This window comes from Phlebotomus papatasi, chromosome 3 (assembly GCF_024763615.1).
Source record: "Phlebotomus papatasi isolate M1 chromosome 3, Ppap_2.1, whole genome shotgun sequence".
In the NCBI taxonomy this organism is placed as follows: domain Eukaryota; kingdom Metazoa; phylum Arthropoda; class Insecta; order Diptera; family Psychodidae; genus Phlebotomus; species Phlebotomus papatasi.
Window position 1 is genome coordinate 83,689,827 of NC_077224.1, and position 14,702 is coordinate 83,704,528.

The following is a 14,702-nucleotide window of genomic DNA, read 5'->3' on the forward strand; positions in this document are numbered from 1 at the left end:
TTTTGTTCTCATTGTCGGGAACAAATGATGTTAGTGACTTTCGACCTATCAGCATTCTACCCTGCCTTTCCAAGCCTTTTGAGCACCTTACTAAATCTAAAGTCGAGGAACACTTGAATCAGGAGAACCTACTTTCTGATTTGCAATCTGGTTTCCGGAAGTTTCATAGCACTATCTAACTATTAACTATGACATTCGTATCAAGCTTGATCAAAAATATTTTGCCCAATTAATTCTTCTTGATCTCTAGATATTTTGATAGCATAAACAACTCTGGTACGACATAAGTCGCCACCTATCGGCAATTCTTTTATAGCAACATTATGGATGTCATCAGACAACACCACCGGAAGTCAATTCTTCTTTGTGTCAGCGTCACGTCAAGGAAGAAAAAGCAAAAGTCAGTCTGAATTCAATCATCGTTTAATCCGAAAAAATCTAAATAATCTGTTGAGTTTGTTACAAATAAATTAGTTGAATTTAAGCAATACGTGTTTGTCATCGTTGGATCAAGCAGAGAGAAGAAGGCGGTCCTTTTTCGCCAGGATAAGACCACTTTCTCTCTTTTGCAGGTACGGTAAAACCATTAGGGTATGATCTACCAGCTTTTGTGGGATCTCTTGCATAATACATTGTACTTTTAGGTACACTAGAGCCATCAGGGCATTTCCTAATTCTCTGTATTAAGATCTTATGAGCAATCCGTTATACTTTTAGATAAGAGATTCTCCTGACCAAACTCACTTTTTCTTTTTAAACTCCATTTCCTTTATTTTTTTTCGTCTAGCTTAAAATTTCTAGAATTCTACTTTGTTGATCAGACCTGTTAAATTTAACAGTGAATGTCCGGAACTTTGTCACTATCTAGGGCTATTGGACAAGGTTCAGTATTAGACCCTCTCTTTTTTTCTATTTATATAAATGATTTAGCTTCAACTCTGAATAATAACAATATTAATTTTCATTTTTATGCAGATGATCTGCAGATCTATTGCACCGGTGATCCTATTGCACCTGATTCATGCTCTAGTCAAGCGAATGAGATACTTCATTTGATTTATCAGTGGGCTATGAATAATGATCTTCTTCTCAATCCAGGTAAATCTCAAGCTTTGCTAATCACAAGTGGGAGACACCGTCCTGATCCACTTCTTCTTTACCTCAATGTTGAGGTTATACCTTACGTCCATAAAACTAAAAATCTTGGAATTATTTTCAATGATTCTTTGGCTTGGGACGACCATATTTCCTACATAAATAAAAGAGTTAACTTTTCCCTTTATACTCTTAGAAGGCATCAGTACTTCACCCCTCAAGATATTCGGATGATATTAGTTCGTGCCCTGCTCCTTCCCCTTTTTCCCATGGTGCTGAAATCTTTTTTTCTTGTGATGCAGCCTCAATAAAAAATAAAACGGTGACTAAACTTATTTTCCCTCTGAAAGCTATCACATCAAGAACTATCAAGTTCTGTAATAGATTATCGACTTTGTGGAACCAAAGAAAATAAAACAATTTTTTTGTTTAACTTCATTTTTATTACTAATTCAGATCTTTAGTATCAAAAGTAGAAAAAAAATATCAAGTGAGATTGTTAAGGACCTCACCTATTTCAAGGCACATCTCAGAGATCACTCTTCCTTTTTGTTAATGCAAAAGTAATACAAATGCAAAATTCTATCACATTTTGTCAAAACATTGGTTCATTATTTGGCTCATTGTAATTCATCTGTTCGTCATGGTAATAAAAAAAACTTAATTCAAAAAATAATGAAAAACTCCTTATCTTCAGAAATTAAAAATGAAAAAAAAATGGAATGAAATTTAAGAACTCTCCGTTGGAACTTCATTTAGAGTTCAAGCATAATACGAGAAAAAGAAACACTTCAGATGACAATCTTACCTTTTGAAAGATTTTTGTACTCCTTTCTGCGTTCTACAGATAGAACAACTTATCCTGAAGTTTGTTCGAAGGCTCCCTCTTCACATGCTCCCCAATCAGGTAAGCCAGTTTGTGAGCGTACTGCAAAAGAATTTTCAAGTGGAATAGGTTCTCTTGGATTTCTACCGAAAAGAAAGACAGATAAAATGTACCTGGCAGCAAGCAGGCACTCGAATTGTTCCTGGCCAGTTGTAATACATAAATGTCAACTTGTAGGCCAGTTTCTGGACGACGTCTGCTGACAAATTGGCAGAATCCCAAACAACGATGTAGTGCGACGGTGTCACCGTTCCCTGACGAACATTCTGGGAGATCAGGAAGAAGTCCTTGAAGTAGCGCCGAGTAACTGAGTGATCGACAACAGTTCCCGGTGCTGGATTGTCAATTTGTGACCTTGCACGGAAGAAGCGCGTATTGATACGCTTCTGGGTCACAACGTATGTCAATTTCGGTGGTTCCTGATTGGGATAGATCACCTTGGCAGCTTCAATAAGCTGCGGTACCTCAAATTGTTCGCACAACGGAAGTTGACCATCGCCTACTCCGTCACTGCCAATGCGAATTACACAAAAGAATTAATGTTAGAGAAAGATCCTGACCACTAGACAGTTACGGCAATTTGTGAAAAATTGAAGAAAACAGTTTATTGGGGTCGCGGAGTTAGGACATCTAGGTTAACAGCCTACGCTTGCCGACCTAGACGTGCTAACCTGGGTTGTCCTAGGTCTACCTCGAGGTCGATGCCTTCTCACAATGCATAGCTTGCTTCTGCATCTATTTTCTCAAAAGGATGCCAAAGCGTCGTATTACTGTTTACCGGTTCCCAACCGATTTAAACCGATTTACAATCACTCAAAAGATCCCCTAAAATAGTTTAAAGAGTAATGGGAATTGATTTTCGGACAAAAAATTACTCATCGCTTTTTAACCGGTTTATAACCGATTGGAACCGGTACGGCGTTATCATAAATTCCAAGGCCTCTTCAATGAGCCCAATCGGGACAAAATTCGATTGAGAAATATTCTTTAGAGCCTTTTCAATTGCGGATAAAAATTAGTTATCCGTTACGAATTGCTTCATTACCGGTTCATAACCGATTTGAATCGGTTCAAGTCTGTCAACAAGTCTGAAAGTGGAGAGGAAGTTGATAACCTGCACGTATTTCAAAACTCACGCAATTTGCATTTTCGGCATTTGTAGTGCCGGCATGCGTTGGAGACTATAAGAGTAGTTTCGTTTTCATTCTAAAGGAAAGACTATCCCAGGGTAACCAATGTCAACAGTCAACGCCGCAACACGGCAACAAGAAAAAAAATGAGAAGGAATTTCAAGACCTTTCCATCGAGCCTAACATAACACTATTTGATTGAGAAATACGCTTTCTAGAGCTTTTTGAATCTTCGTATATGGAAAGAATCTTCACGAAAGTCCACGGAGAAGAACCCCTCAACTGAGACAAAGGCAGAACAGAGAACAGAGAAACAGAGACCAGAAAATACCTGGAGAGAAGTAGATTTCCTGCCCCCCTCTCCTTGAGATTGAGAGTGTGCGGCGGGAAGATATTGGAGTCTCTGGAGAGCAACAGATAGGGATCGTCTCATCACAGGAAGAACGTTAAGGCCAGAGAGAACGCCCTAAATCCTCAATATCCTTGGCATCTCCAAGAATTGGAAATAAACGCTTCTAAAAGGGTACCGAAAGATCGGGTGACTTTGACACCCCCCTGTTCGCAAGTTTTTTTTTTATTTCTAGAACTTAATGATGGTCTTTATTACCGATCAGACATGGTAGATCGGATCGGTAAAGACCATTCTTAAGTTCTAGAAATAATAAAAAGCTTACGAACAGGATGGTGGAAGCATGGAAGGAACCTGAACGCGTATTTAGGGCTTTAATTGGAACTAAATCAGTGCTCCTGGACTGTCAGGGGGGTGTCAAAGTCACCCGTACTAAAGGTAACCTCACTCTTTTACTTTCGTTTTGTTTCTATCTTTTCTTGAGAGGGTTATAAGTCTACCAGGGTGCAATAGTTACACGGGTGAGGGCTTCATTACCTTCATTACCTATATTAGCAACAAAATATTTTCGGATAGCAAGGCCGCGATTCGCAAAGTACATGGTGGCATCGTCAGCAGCAACTCCGGCAACATCCACGGAGAGCATCGGTCAAACAGGGTTCACGATGGGGGACTACAACTTTGAAGTTGTCAACTCTTTTGTGTACCTTGGGTCAACAATTACAGCCGACGACAACAACATCTCAACAGAAGTCCGCGCATGGCTGCTGAAAGCCAACAAGGCCTATTTCAGTCTATCAAGAGTTTTCCGGTCCAGAACCTTAAGCATAAAGACTAAGCTACTGCTGTATAGGACTATGATCCTGCCAGTCCTCACGTATTCGTCTGAGACGTAGGTCCTCAGACGAATGAACCGACAGATGGACCGACGGCGAGGACCAGGACGCCAGCTCATTAGGGGTGCGGAATTGGAGAACAGTGGCGCGTAACAGGCTCAAGTGGCGACAAGTCCTAAGTAAGTAAGTAAGGTCGCGATTCGAACACGCGGTCCACTTTTGTTTCCGAATGCTAGGTGCTATTGCATTCGTCCTTATAGATATTTGAGCTTGGACTATACTGGGTACCTGGACCTGGACACAGTAGAATTGCAGGCAATGAGGAAGCAGACCGCTTCGCTGTTGCGGGAGCTAGGATTGCTTTTATTGGATCTGAACCAGAGAAGACATGTGAAAGGCGCATCAAACGGACTGGACCCTGACAACATACTGGACGCGGACAACGGAATGGACCCTGACAACAGACTGGACCTTGACAAAAGACTGGACGCGGACACTGGACTGGACCCTGACAACAGACTGGACCATGACAACAAACTGGACCCTGACAACATACTGGACGCGGACAACAGACTGGACCATGACAACAGACTGGACCCTGACAACGGACTGTTTGGAAAATATGTTTGAAGCAACAGGTCTGTAACCTCTACAGCAGAGCCCGTGTAGGCACCGCTAGGTGTTTTCAGCATCCCAAGCCGTTCAGAACCTACTGGACCTCCTAGTACTCTGCCTTAAAAGATGAAGTTCCTTAGGAAGTGCATTCCGTTTTGCTTTAACTAAACCAGTAGTCAATGGATAAGCCTTTTCGTATGCTGTAAGCAAGACCGAGTTCAGTCTGTTGACTGAACGATTGATCAAAGATTGACCAGTCAGTTTTACGAGGATTGCGGTATGGTCTTGGTCCAGTGGTCGTAGCCTGGCATCCAATGCGATCCAATGTGCACAAGATGCAATAAGATTGAGGAAACGATCATACACCCTTTGGGACCGCCTCAGTTATGTAATTTGAGGCGGTAGCTCCTTGGTAAAGCGGTACTGCCTCAAAGTGAATTATCAGGGATACAGCCGGCCTGTTTGATCAAGTTTATGGTCCCAAAAGAGAAGCCTAGGTGCAGTACTCACCTTTGACCGACCCCTCTTCGAAATCTTAATCTAAGTCACATATATCTATTATACGAAAACGATCTTCTATCTCCAACAAAAACGTAAAATTAACGTAAGATTTTCGTAAGTAACCTTACTTTTTGTAATTCATTTGGGGAAATTGTAAGAAAAATGGTATTTTCTTTCTTGGAAACTTTTTCGAAAGGACAATGTGTCCTTGCTTACTCCACTTACCTGTCAAGCGTACATATAACCTGATGACCAAGAAGAGAAAGGTTTCCAGGCATCGAACATACTCTGCCTTCGAAAACTCCGTATTTTTCCCATTTTCCTTTAATGAAGCTGACCTATCATTAGAGGAATATGGGAAATATATAAAGTGTTCAAAGCTACAGTATGTGCGAAGCCTTAAACCCTTCCTCAAGTAATCCTGAAAGAAAATAGTGAAAAAGCAAAAGAAACTCACCGGAAGATGACAATCCTCTCGGGAAGAGTTCCATTGGCCTTCCTATAGGCCATCAGGGCGTCCTTTACGGCATTCCCAAGGCTCCTGCTCACTTCCTCCCGGATATTCTGGATGATGACCGTACTGAACCATGTTGTGAAGTATTTATTGGTTGATGCCACAAATCCCGTGACTGAAGAAGCCTTCTGCGCTGGATCATGGTAAGCATCTATACCACAAATCATCGTTCCAGCCATTGGGATATTGACACTCCATAGTGTCCCTCCCACTTTGCAGTTCATCTGCAGCAGAATCTTCATAACAATCGACCTCACCTTGGACTCATTCCTCTGATTCAGTGTCCTGGCCATAACGACCTGGGACGGAATGGGAATCTGAAAGCAACAGATCTTCTTCACGCAGGCATACAAATCCGCCCTCTGGGACGGAGAAATGACAACGATGAGGGAAAAATTGGGATTCTGCGTAAGGGTTTCGGTGATACGACGCTGAAATTCAATTGTTGCATCTTGCTGCAGGACAACATGCTGCGGCTGAAGAATATTCATGCCCAAATTTGGAGCATTCCTCTGCATATTATCCAGGAAAGTTCTTGCTTCCTCCCGATTCCTCTGCACATAGAAGATAGCCCAATCTGTCAGTGGCACAGCCGTTAGGACTCTCTTATTTGTGGCATCCCTGGAAAAATCCGCCGAAACCCCTGCTGATCCCTGATACCCATCGAAATTCACCGTCTCCAAGCCCAATTCCCTGGCTTCCAGTGCCAGAACATCCGGTGCCAACTCCAAACCCCATTCCTCCAGCACCTTCCTGGCAGCTTCGCATTCCTGCACATTTGCCAGGAACTTCCTCAGTCCCTCAACACGATGCTGCGGTGACACTTGAACGTACGTTATCAAATCCCTCTTCAAATTCTGATTATTCATCTGCTCATCAGTCAGACCCGTCAAATAGCACAGTTCCGGAATTAGACTCGAAGTCCTTTCTTGCTTCTTCGTCTGCCCTGCCACGAGGACTTCCTTGAAATTCATCAGCAACGGCTGATTCTCATCCCTAATCGTTATATTGTAATTCCTCCTGTAGTACTCAACAAAATCAATCTCTTCCCCGTTTCGATTGAAAGTGTGCTTTGGCGAGAGATTGAAGTCTACATCGTGGATGCAGTAGGTCTGATTGTTGTAGCGCGTCAGAACAACCTTCCCCACGAGAGTCTCTTTGACTTTTTTGTGGAAATTCTGGGGATGGGCTTGATGGATGTCTCGCATGAGTTCAAGTACGGTCATCGTCGACAGACGACGATGGGACACGTCCAAGGACAGCATAAGGCCACCCTCGAACGTATCAACAGCTGTAACATAACCTGGCCAGATCTCCAGCTTGTGCTGGGGCACTGATGGCCAGAAACAAAAGGACTTGTCAATAAAACCTTGATCAAAAGCTGTTTCCAAATAAATTTTGACTCATTAAAGTACAGTAGAGTATCTCAAATCTGAATCTCTCAAATTCGAACGACGATTGGATTCAAAATGTCAATTGTGAGGATATGTAATAAAAATCGTATTCTGAATGAATGAAAATCGTATTTATGTGCTTCTTCCTGAATGTTTACATACATTATGATTGTATAAAATGAAAAGGAAGTATGTTACTACTAAGACTTGTGCGAAAGTACGGGAATTTGATTCAAAGCACTATTTAATCTCACATAAATTTCGTTAGTTTTGAAAAAATCGTTCGAATTTGGGAGGTCAGAAATGTAAAAAATACCCCCCGAGCGTTCGAATTCAGGAGACTCTAGTGTATTTTAATCGTTTTGACGTTTATAGAGAGAGACCCTATAAAAAAATGTCCCCATCGTTTCGTATGAAATTCCCTAGAAAAATTTAAAGAATGTGACTCATGTCCCCGGGTAAAAAATCCAATTCTCGTACCCGGTGAAATCTTTAGGTCACCGGATCACCTGCAACGGAGTGTTACGGACTATCCCTAGGTACAGTTCCCATTCTGAGGGAAAACATTTCATAAATTTTCGCTAGTAATCTTTCTAATATTTCCGTAAAACTGTGAGATATTTTTTAGTCGTTGAATCTTTTCCGCTTTTCCGAAGAAATTTTCTATAGATTTTCTGGAGAAATCTCGAAAAGACAACCAGAAAACTGGGGAATTTTTCCAAGGGATATTCCTATTCGGAAAAGTTGATGAACTTTTTCCCGATTTTCTAGGGAAATTTAAGTAAAAAATTTTAGTGAAATTCCTGAAAAACTCTATGAGGCCATTTATACCGCCGCATTGGATTGAGATTGAATTGTCCCAAAATCGGTTTTTGGGACAATTCAGTCAAAGTCTAATACGACAGTCTAAATGACCTCAATGAAATCGTTTAGATTGCGACTTAATTATTCGAAATCCGATTTTGGAACAGTTCAATTCCAATCTAATGCGGCGGTGTAAATAGCCTCTATGATTTGTTCCACAAATATGGATTTGGGTATATTTGTGGAACAAATCATAGTTTTTCAGTAATTTTACTAAAATTTTTTACTGAAATTTCCCTAGAAAATCGGGAAAAAGTTCATCAACCTTTGCGAATTGGATTATCCCTTGGAAAAATTCCCCAGTTTTCTGGTTGTGTTTTCGAGATTTCTCCAGAATTCATATTTGGACCCGGGAATGTCTGATAAATTATCCCAAATTTTCCCGAAAAATTTGGTCCTAATGTAGGATAAAATGAGGGATGATCTTTCCCAATTAAATCTCCAGGAAAGGCTTCTGAATTTTATGCACCTCCTGGAATTTTGCCTCCTTCCCTGGCAATTCCAATGGTAAATTTATTTGAATTCTTTTTATTATAATTTTTTTTATTTGTTGTTTTCTTCCTTTTTTTTAAATTCTTTTGCATTTATTTTATTTTTTTATATTCATTTATCTTTTAATTTACCTTTTTTCTATTTCTAATTTTGATTTTCTACGCAAGACTATATGGAGATATTTCCTGTACTTCTTGCTAAATTCCCTGCTTGAAATATTATATCCATATATTACTCTTCGAAGTTCTATATAAACTCAAAAAAACACATCTCGGCTGAAGTATGTCCTAAAGTGAAAATTAATTTCATATGGATTTCTTGGAGAAAACCTATTGAATTTTCCCCGTCTTTATTGGGAATTTTTTACGAATTTTCCCAAATTTTTCTCTACAACATTTTACTACTTTCACGAGAGTATTCGATGTTCTAATATGATTTTTTTTCCCAATAAAAATATCTCGACTGAAGTATATTCTAAAGTGAAAATAAATTTCATACAGATTTATCGGAGAAAACCTATTGAATTTTTTCTATTTCTCTTGGGAATATTCTATGAATCTACCCAGACTTTTTTCTACAAAATTTTACTATTTTCAATTGAGTATTCGATGTTCTGTATGATTTTTTTCTAATAAAAAGCTCTCGACTGAAGTATATTCTTAAGTAAAAAATTATTTCCCATGCTTTTTTCCATGAAATTTTTAAGAAATTTCTTTTTTCTATATAACTTTTCTTTATTAAACTCATATCGACTGAAGTATATGTAAAGTGGAAATAAATTCTCCACAGACAGAGTAGTGAATTTTTCATAGCTTCTCCGTAGGAAATTTCCTAAAGATTTCCCCAAGAAATTTTGAAGATACTTTGGAAAGTCTGAAAAAACGAAGGGAATATTTCCCATTTAAATTCTCAGGGACCTTCTTAATAAATTTCCAAAGTTTACCAAGGGCATTTCAATACTGATTCCACTTAAATTTCTAATGATAGAAAATATTTGGAGAATACTAAGGGAAAATTCTTGAATTCAACATAGAATGTTCTGTAGGAAAGTTCAGGAAATTCTTTAGAAAATTACCTGAGAAAATTTCAACCAGAAATCTTCAAAAATTCTCTAGGAAATTACCGAGTTTTCCGAAGCTGCAAATGGTCTTGGGAAATATACCTCTCCGCTAAGCGAGGTAATTTCTCCAGTGATTTCATGCATATTTTCATATGTGGATTCCACACTGTGGAATCTTCTGGGATTTTTAGAACAAAATTCCATACATGAATAATGAAATTACTGTTGAAAATCTTGAGGAATTTTAGAGGAAACAATTAGTGGAAAATTCTCAAAGAATTCTTTGGAAATTCCGTGGGAATTCTAATTACGAAAATTCGAACGGATTTTTCTGTGATCTCGTTGAGAAATTTCCACATCCCACAAAGGCAATTTCTTCAGTTATTCTCCTCAAATTTCCAATAAGGGAATTCTTGCAGATATTTCATCACAAAAAACATTGACAATTCTGGGGCAAATCCAGAGAAATTCCTGAGGAAGTAACCCACAGAAATTTCTCTAGGTATTCCCTCTACAAACTAGTAGAATTTTTTTTAAATACCTTTTTTAAAAAATTCTGACGTTTCTGCCTACAAGCCCTGTAGCCGATCGGGCGCAAAGTTGCACAGTAACAGAAAATTCCCTGGAATTTATCTTCTATTTTTCCGCGAGAGTTTCCGTGGAAATAAACGCTAATATTCCGCTTGGAATTCTGCGGAGTTATCAGCTTTATTCGCGTGGGTTTCCTAAAAAAAAAAGTCCGAGGAATTTTCTTGCAACATATCTGAGAGCATTCCCTGGAAATTGATTCAAAATTTCTTTTCAATATTCCGAGTATATTTTCTGATATCTTTCCGACCAAGACTCCATGGAAGTAAGCGTGAAAATTCTGCAATTATTTTTCGCCCTAACGCTATAATTCTTGCGAGCTAAACATACTAAAATGAACGATATGGTAGCAATATTTTCAATTCAAAAATAGAACAATTGAGTGTTCGTCTGATAGATGAACACTCTCCAAGTTCTAAGCTACCATTTGGCACTGATGTTCATATTTGTGGATGTTTTTTTCTGGAAATTCTCTATGAAAGTTCCACGAAATTTTTAATCAATTTTTGGAATTATTTTTAAGATAAATATATTTAAAAAATCAACTGGAAAAGTCGTGGAATTCCGTAATATTAAACCACGGAAGCCACTAAGGCCATTGCATGGAAATTTCCTCGGATAATTTCGTGGAAATATAGAGAATTTTTCTGAATTTTTAAAGGGCTGACTGCCGATTATACGCTAATAATCCATAGGAAAAGCCGTGGAAATATTCGTTAGAGAAAAGTCGTTTGCGAGAAAAGAGGTTTGCGGAGTTCCGCAAACGTCCATGGAACACTAGGAAGAAATTTAGCGTCAAATTCCATCTCGGAAGCTTACGAGGATTTTCAGCGGTAAAATCCAGGGAATTCCATGCGGGTTTTTAGCGGTAAAATCAGCGGACATGGCAGAAAAGGCTGCTGGAAATCCAGTGGAATCGCTGCTGCCGTTGGCTATAGGGTTTTGAGAAAGCGATGTCAATTTTGACTTTAAGAAATTTTCCTGATCTAAAAGGTGTACCGCGGAGCCATTACCCATAAAATTCAATTCAAAACCGAATTTTTAAGAATTTTGAGTTAAGCTCACTTTAAAGAATCTCGGCTACCATAATTTTATCCGGGCTTATCAAATAAAAAAAAAATTCACAGAAATATCTTTGAATAATTTCTAATATCGATTTTTTTCAAAGTCTGAGATGAAAAAGATTCTAGAGAGCGTATTTCCCAACCGATCTTAGCAAGTTTATCTTTGTTGGAAAGGTCTTGGAATCCCAGACAAGACTGAATCGGTTTGAATCGGTTGTGAACCGGTAATTTCATCTGAATGTATTTATTTTTATTTTTTCATCTGTCAAAGTGCAGTTTTTCATATTTCTTTAATAAATCTGACCTATTTTTTCAGGAAATATGGAATATTATGGAATTTTTCTCACATTTTTCTGACCTTTGCCAGAGTTTTTTATTTCATTCTTCCCTCTTGATCAGGGAATGTCAAAAAAAAAGAAAAACTCTGAATTTACTAGGAAATAATCCAATAAAACCGGATTAACCAGAATTCCCGAATATTCTTTCAATAATGATCAATTTGAAAGGAAAAAAAAACAATCATAGCTGCATTGAGTGAAACAAATTTGTGCTTCTCCGTTATTTCTTGTGCAATGCAGAATGAATTGCTGAGTCAAAGGAGGCTCTGCAATTGCCAACGATGCAGTAAAAAAAATGCAAAAGAGAGTACTCACCGAGTTTGGCCTTCGTGGGATCAAATTGCTTCCTTTTGTGGCGGACAAACTTGAGTGCCCTCATGACTTTGTTGAAGAGATTGTTGAGGAATGGGGAGAGTTCCTCCTCGGGCTTCTGTTTCACCAATTTTATGGTGACTTTGATGGTATCCTGGGTAGCTGCCAGAGTGGTTTTATAGGTGGAGATTGGTTCGAGCTTCCTGGTCAGGAAGATATTGTAGCCCGTGGAGACGAAGATGCCAATTTGGGGCTGAAGTTGCTGGATTATCTTCATCCTGAGGTGAATGCTATCGATTGGGGGCTCAAATTGGACGACATATTCGTAGATCCTTTGATTGCCTCGCCATTTCAGGGGCAAATAGTTTGTCATGACCTTGACGGTGGATCCTTTGGAGCCTCGATAGCTCACGATGTCTTTGGGAGACTCAGGGGATTGTTCTTCGAGGGACAAGGCAGACATCTGGCTCCTGGTCTTCTCCGGAGAGCCATGGTACTGCCTGAGTGTCTCCATGGCCCTCTTCATCGCTTCCCTGCTCCCGGATCCCCGGGAAGTGCTGCAATCCTCTTCCTCCGAAGACTTCTGCTGCTCCCTCAGTCTCTCCGTGGCCAGTCTCATCATTCGCCCACGGCCCAGGGAGGAAGTTCCCATTGAATCCTCCCCGGAATCCTGAGTGAGCTTCGTCTTCTCAGACGGCTTTTTCTCCTCGGACGTTCCATGTGACTTGTCCGTCGTCTGAATCCCACTTTCAGCACTTCCACTGTCTGTGATTGACGTGGGCTGCTCCCTGGCACTCCTGGCCATCGCAGCAATCAATTCCATTTGCCTTCCGCGTCCAAAACTCATTTTTCACCACTTTTTTTTCACTAATTTTCACCTGAACACGATTTTTCACGTCTTACCTCTTTCAATTCCGGAACAAAAATGACAGAGAGAGACAACCGAGAGAGCGAAGAGAGCAATTTTCTTACCAACCGGTGGTAAATTTCCGAAAAAAGAAGTCATACCAATGTCCACCGCTAGATGGCACCACTCATCAGATTGTTGAATTTAACGGTTCCCTCAATCTCGAATCATCAAGATCTTTATTCCTTTCCTTCTCCCAAAAGAATAAATAAAGACATAAAATATACGAAAAATTTAATTCATTTTAACACTATGAATGTACACAAATTACAACGAGCATAGTAGTGAAACAGACAAGACGTCAAATTGTCTAATTTGTGTGTTTTGGGGCGCTCCTCAGAAGTCATTGTCCCATCCTGTGAGGTCATCCGGAGGCGGTCCGTCGGGATCTGGTGGGTAGACATCGAAGTTCGTGGTGTCCGTGACGCTCTTCACTTCCGGCCGGATCGGAGGTGTCAAGGTGCGACTCCGCAGGCCTTCCCAATAGAATCCGTCGAACCACCTGGAACAGAAAAAAAAACAGATCAGAGAGATTAATAGGATGAACCCCCTAGACAGTGACATGCTCCACTTTATCTTCAAAATATACTAATTTTATTTAAATTTATTCCTATTTATTTTGTCTGAAAATTATGCCCAGCGCAAAATAACTTTTGTTTGAAAACATGTTTTCAAAATTGCCTATGAGAGTGAGCAAGATAACTAGATATAGGTTTCATTCACTCTCGTTGAAATCTTAAAAACATGTTTACAAAACAAAAGTTATTGTGCGCTGAGCATTATCTGGAAAGACCCAAAGAAAAAATTATTTTGTTGCAGATTCAGCTTTAGACTTGGCAATTTCAAGAATTTTTTTGATCTTGAAGGGTAATTATGATTCATAATTTACCCCTGATATGCCTGAGATTTAAAAAACCTAAAAATTTAAAAAGAATGTAATGTTTTTCCTGGTTTTATTGAAAGACTACCCAAGTAGCATTTTCTGACCAAATTAAGTAGAAACTTAACACTCCGTAGAACCCTAACTAAAAGTGTCACGGAGGGACCAAGTGGTAGCCGCTGCCTTTGCTCGGATTTTACAAAATATTTTAACATTTTTAACTATATTTTAACATTCGGAGCCTCAGTTAGTTCTTTCATGGTGTCTGAATGAGAAATTTCATTTCCTTGGTCACTGTATCTAAGAATTTCTAACCATTCGATGTTTTTATCTTCATCAGAATCATAGAAGAATGCTTTTTCATCGAACATTTTACGACCCCAATAATTTACTGAATTTTCATTTTTTTTTTCTTCTCAATAATTTGCAAAAAACACTTTCAAATTGTTCTTTTAACGCTTTTACACATTAATAATCAAGAAAATTCCATCTGCAAAACGTCAAACTCCCACATAAAATGCATATGGCAGCAAAAGCCAATTGGTTCTTCCGAGCGAAGTTTTTTTGTTTTTGCAATATATTTACATTAATATTTAAATTTTATTAAAAATTTTACAACGAAAAAATAGCCAGATAAATTCTCCACGCATTCAATCGGGCCTCCTGGCGAAATGATATATTCTTCATTATAAAATTGAAAACAAAATTGGCTGCAGCTGCCACTAGGGTCCTTCCAAGTGTTAAAGAGAAAGGTAATTTTTGAGTTATAAAAATTATTTTCAGCCCAGGTAAGTCTTGTTATCAAACGATTGTTAGTTAGTTACTATATTAGGCAATATTTTTATTTTTATTTATCAAATTAAAGGGTGGCTTAATT

The 14,702-nt window shown here is 39.0% G+C and overlaps 2 protein-coding genes across 8 annotated transcripts in view; both read right to left on the reverse strand.

Moving 5' to 3' along the window:
• Nucleotides 1-1,515: 1,515 nt before the first annotated feature.
• LOC129806092 (protein argonaute-3) lies at nt 1,516-12,973 on the reverse strand. Its single transcript, XM_055854434.1, has 4 exons — nt 12,042-12,973; nt 5,870-7,259; nt 2,095-2,491; nt 1,516-2,023 (listed from the first exon to the last, which is right to left on the reverse strand). Exons 1-4 carry the CDS (start codon nt 12,883-12,885, stop codon nt 1,937-1,939), a joined length of 2,718 nt encoding a protein of 905 aa, XP_055710409.1. The 5' UTR covers nt 12,886-12,973; the 3' UTR covers nt 1,516-1,936.
• Nucleotides 12,974-13,162: 189 nt separating this feature from the next.
• The window catches only part of LOC129806093 (cGMP-dependent protein kinase, isozyme 2 forms cD4/T1/T3A/T3B), a 214,912-nt gene continuing 213,372 nt past the window's right edge, over nt 13,163-14,702 (reverse strand). For all 7 annotated transcript variants that reach the window (XM_055854437.1, XM_055854438.1, XM_055854441.1 and 4 more), the window contains one exon: nt 13,163-13,447. In XM_055854437.1, the coding sequence (XP_055710412.1) occupies nt 13,282-13,447 (166 nt within the window). In that variant the 3' untranslated portion in view covers nt 13,163-13,281. The remainder of the gene's footprint in view (nt 13,448-14,702) is intronic.

Excerpts from the sequence above, each read along its gene's own strand:
- LOC129806092 (XM_055854434.1), bottom strand. The coding sequence starts at position 12,885 with ATGAGTTTTGGACGCGGAAGGCAAATGGAATTGATTGCTGCGATGGCC. Across the intron at positions 2,492-5,869 it reads GAGAGGATTGTCATCTTCCG|TGACGGAGTAGGCGATGGTC; the intron begins GTGAGTTTCTTT and ends TCGCATTGGCAG. Across the intron at positions 2,024-2,094 it reads GAGTGCCTGCTTGCTGCCAG|TACGCTCACAAACTGGCTTA; the intron begins GTACATTTTATC and ends ATTCTTTTGCAG.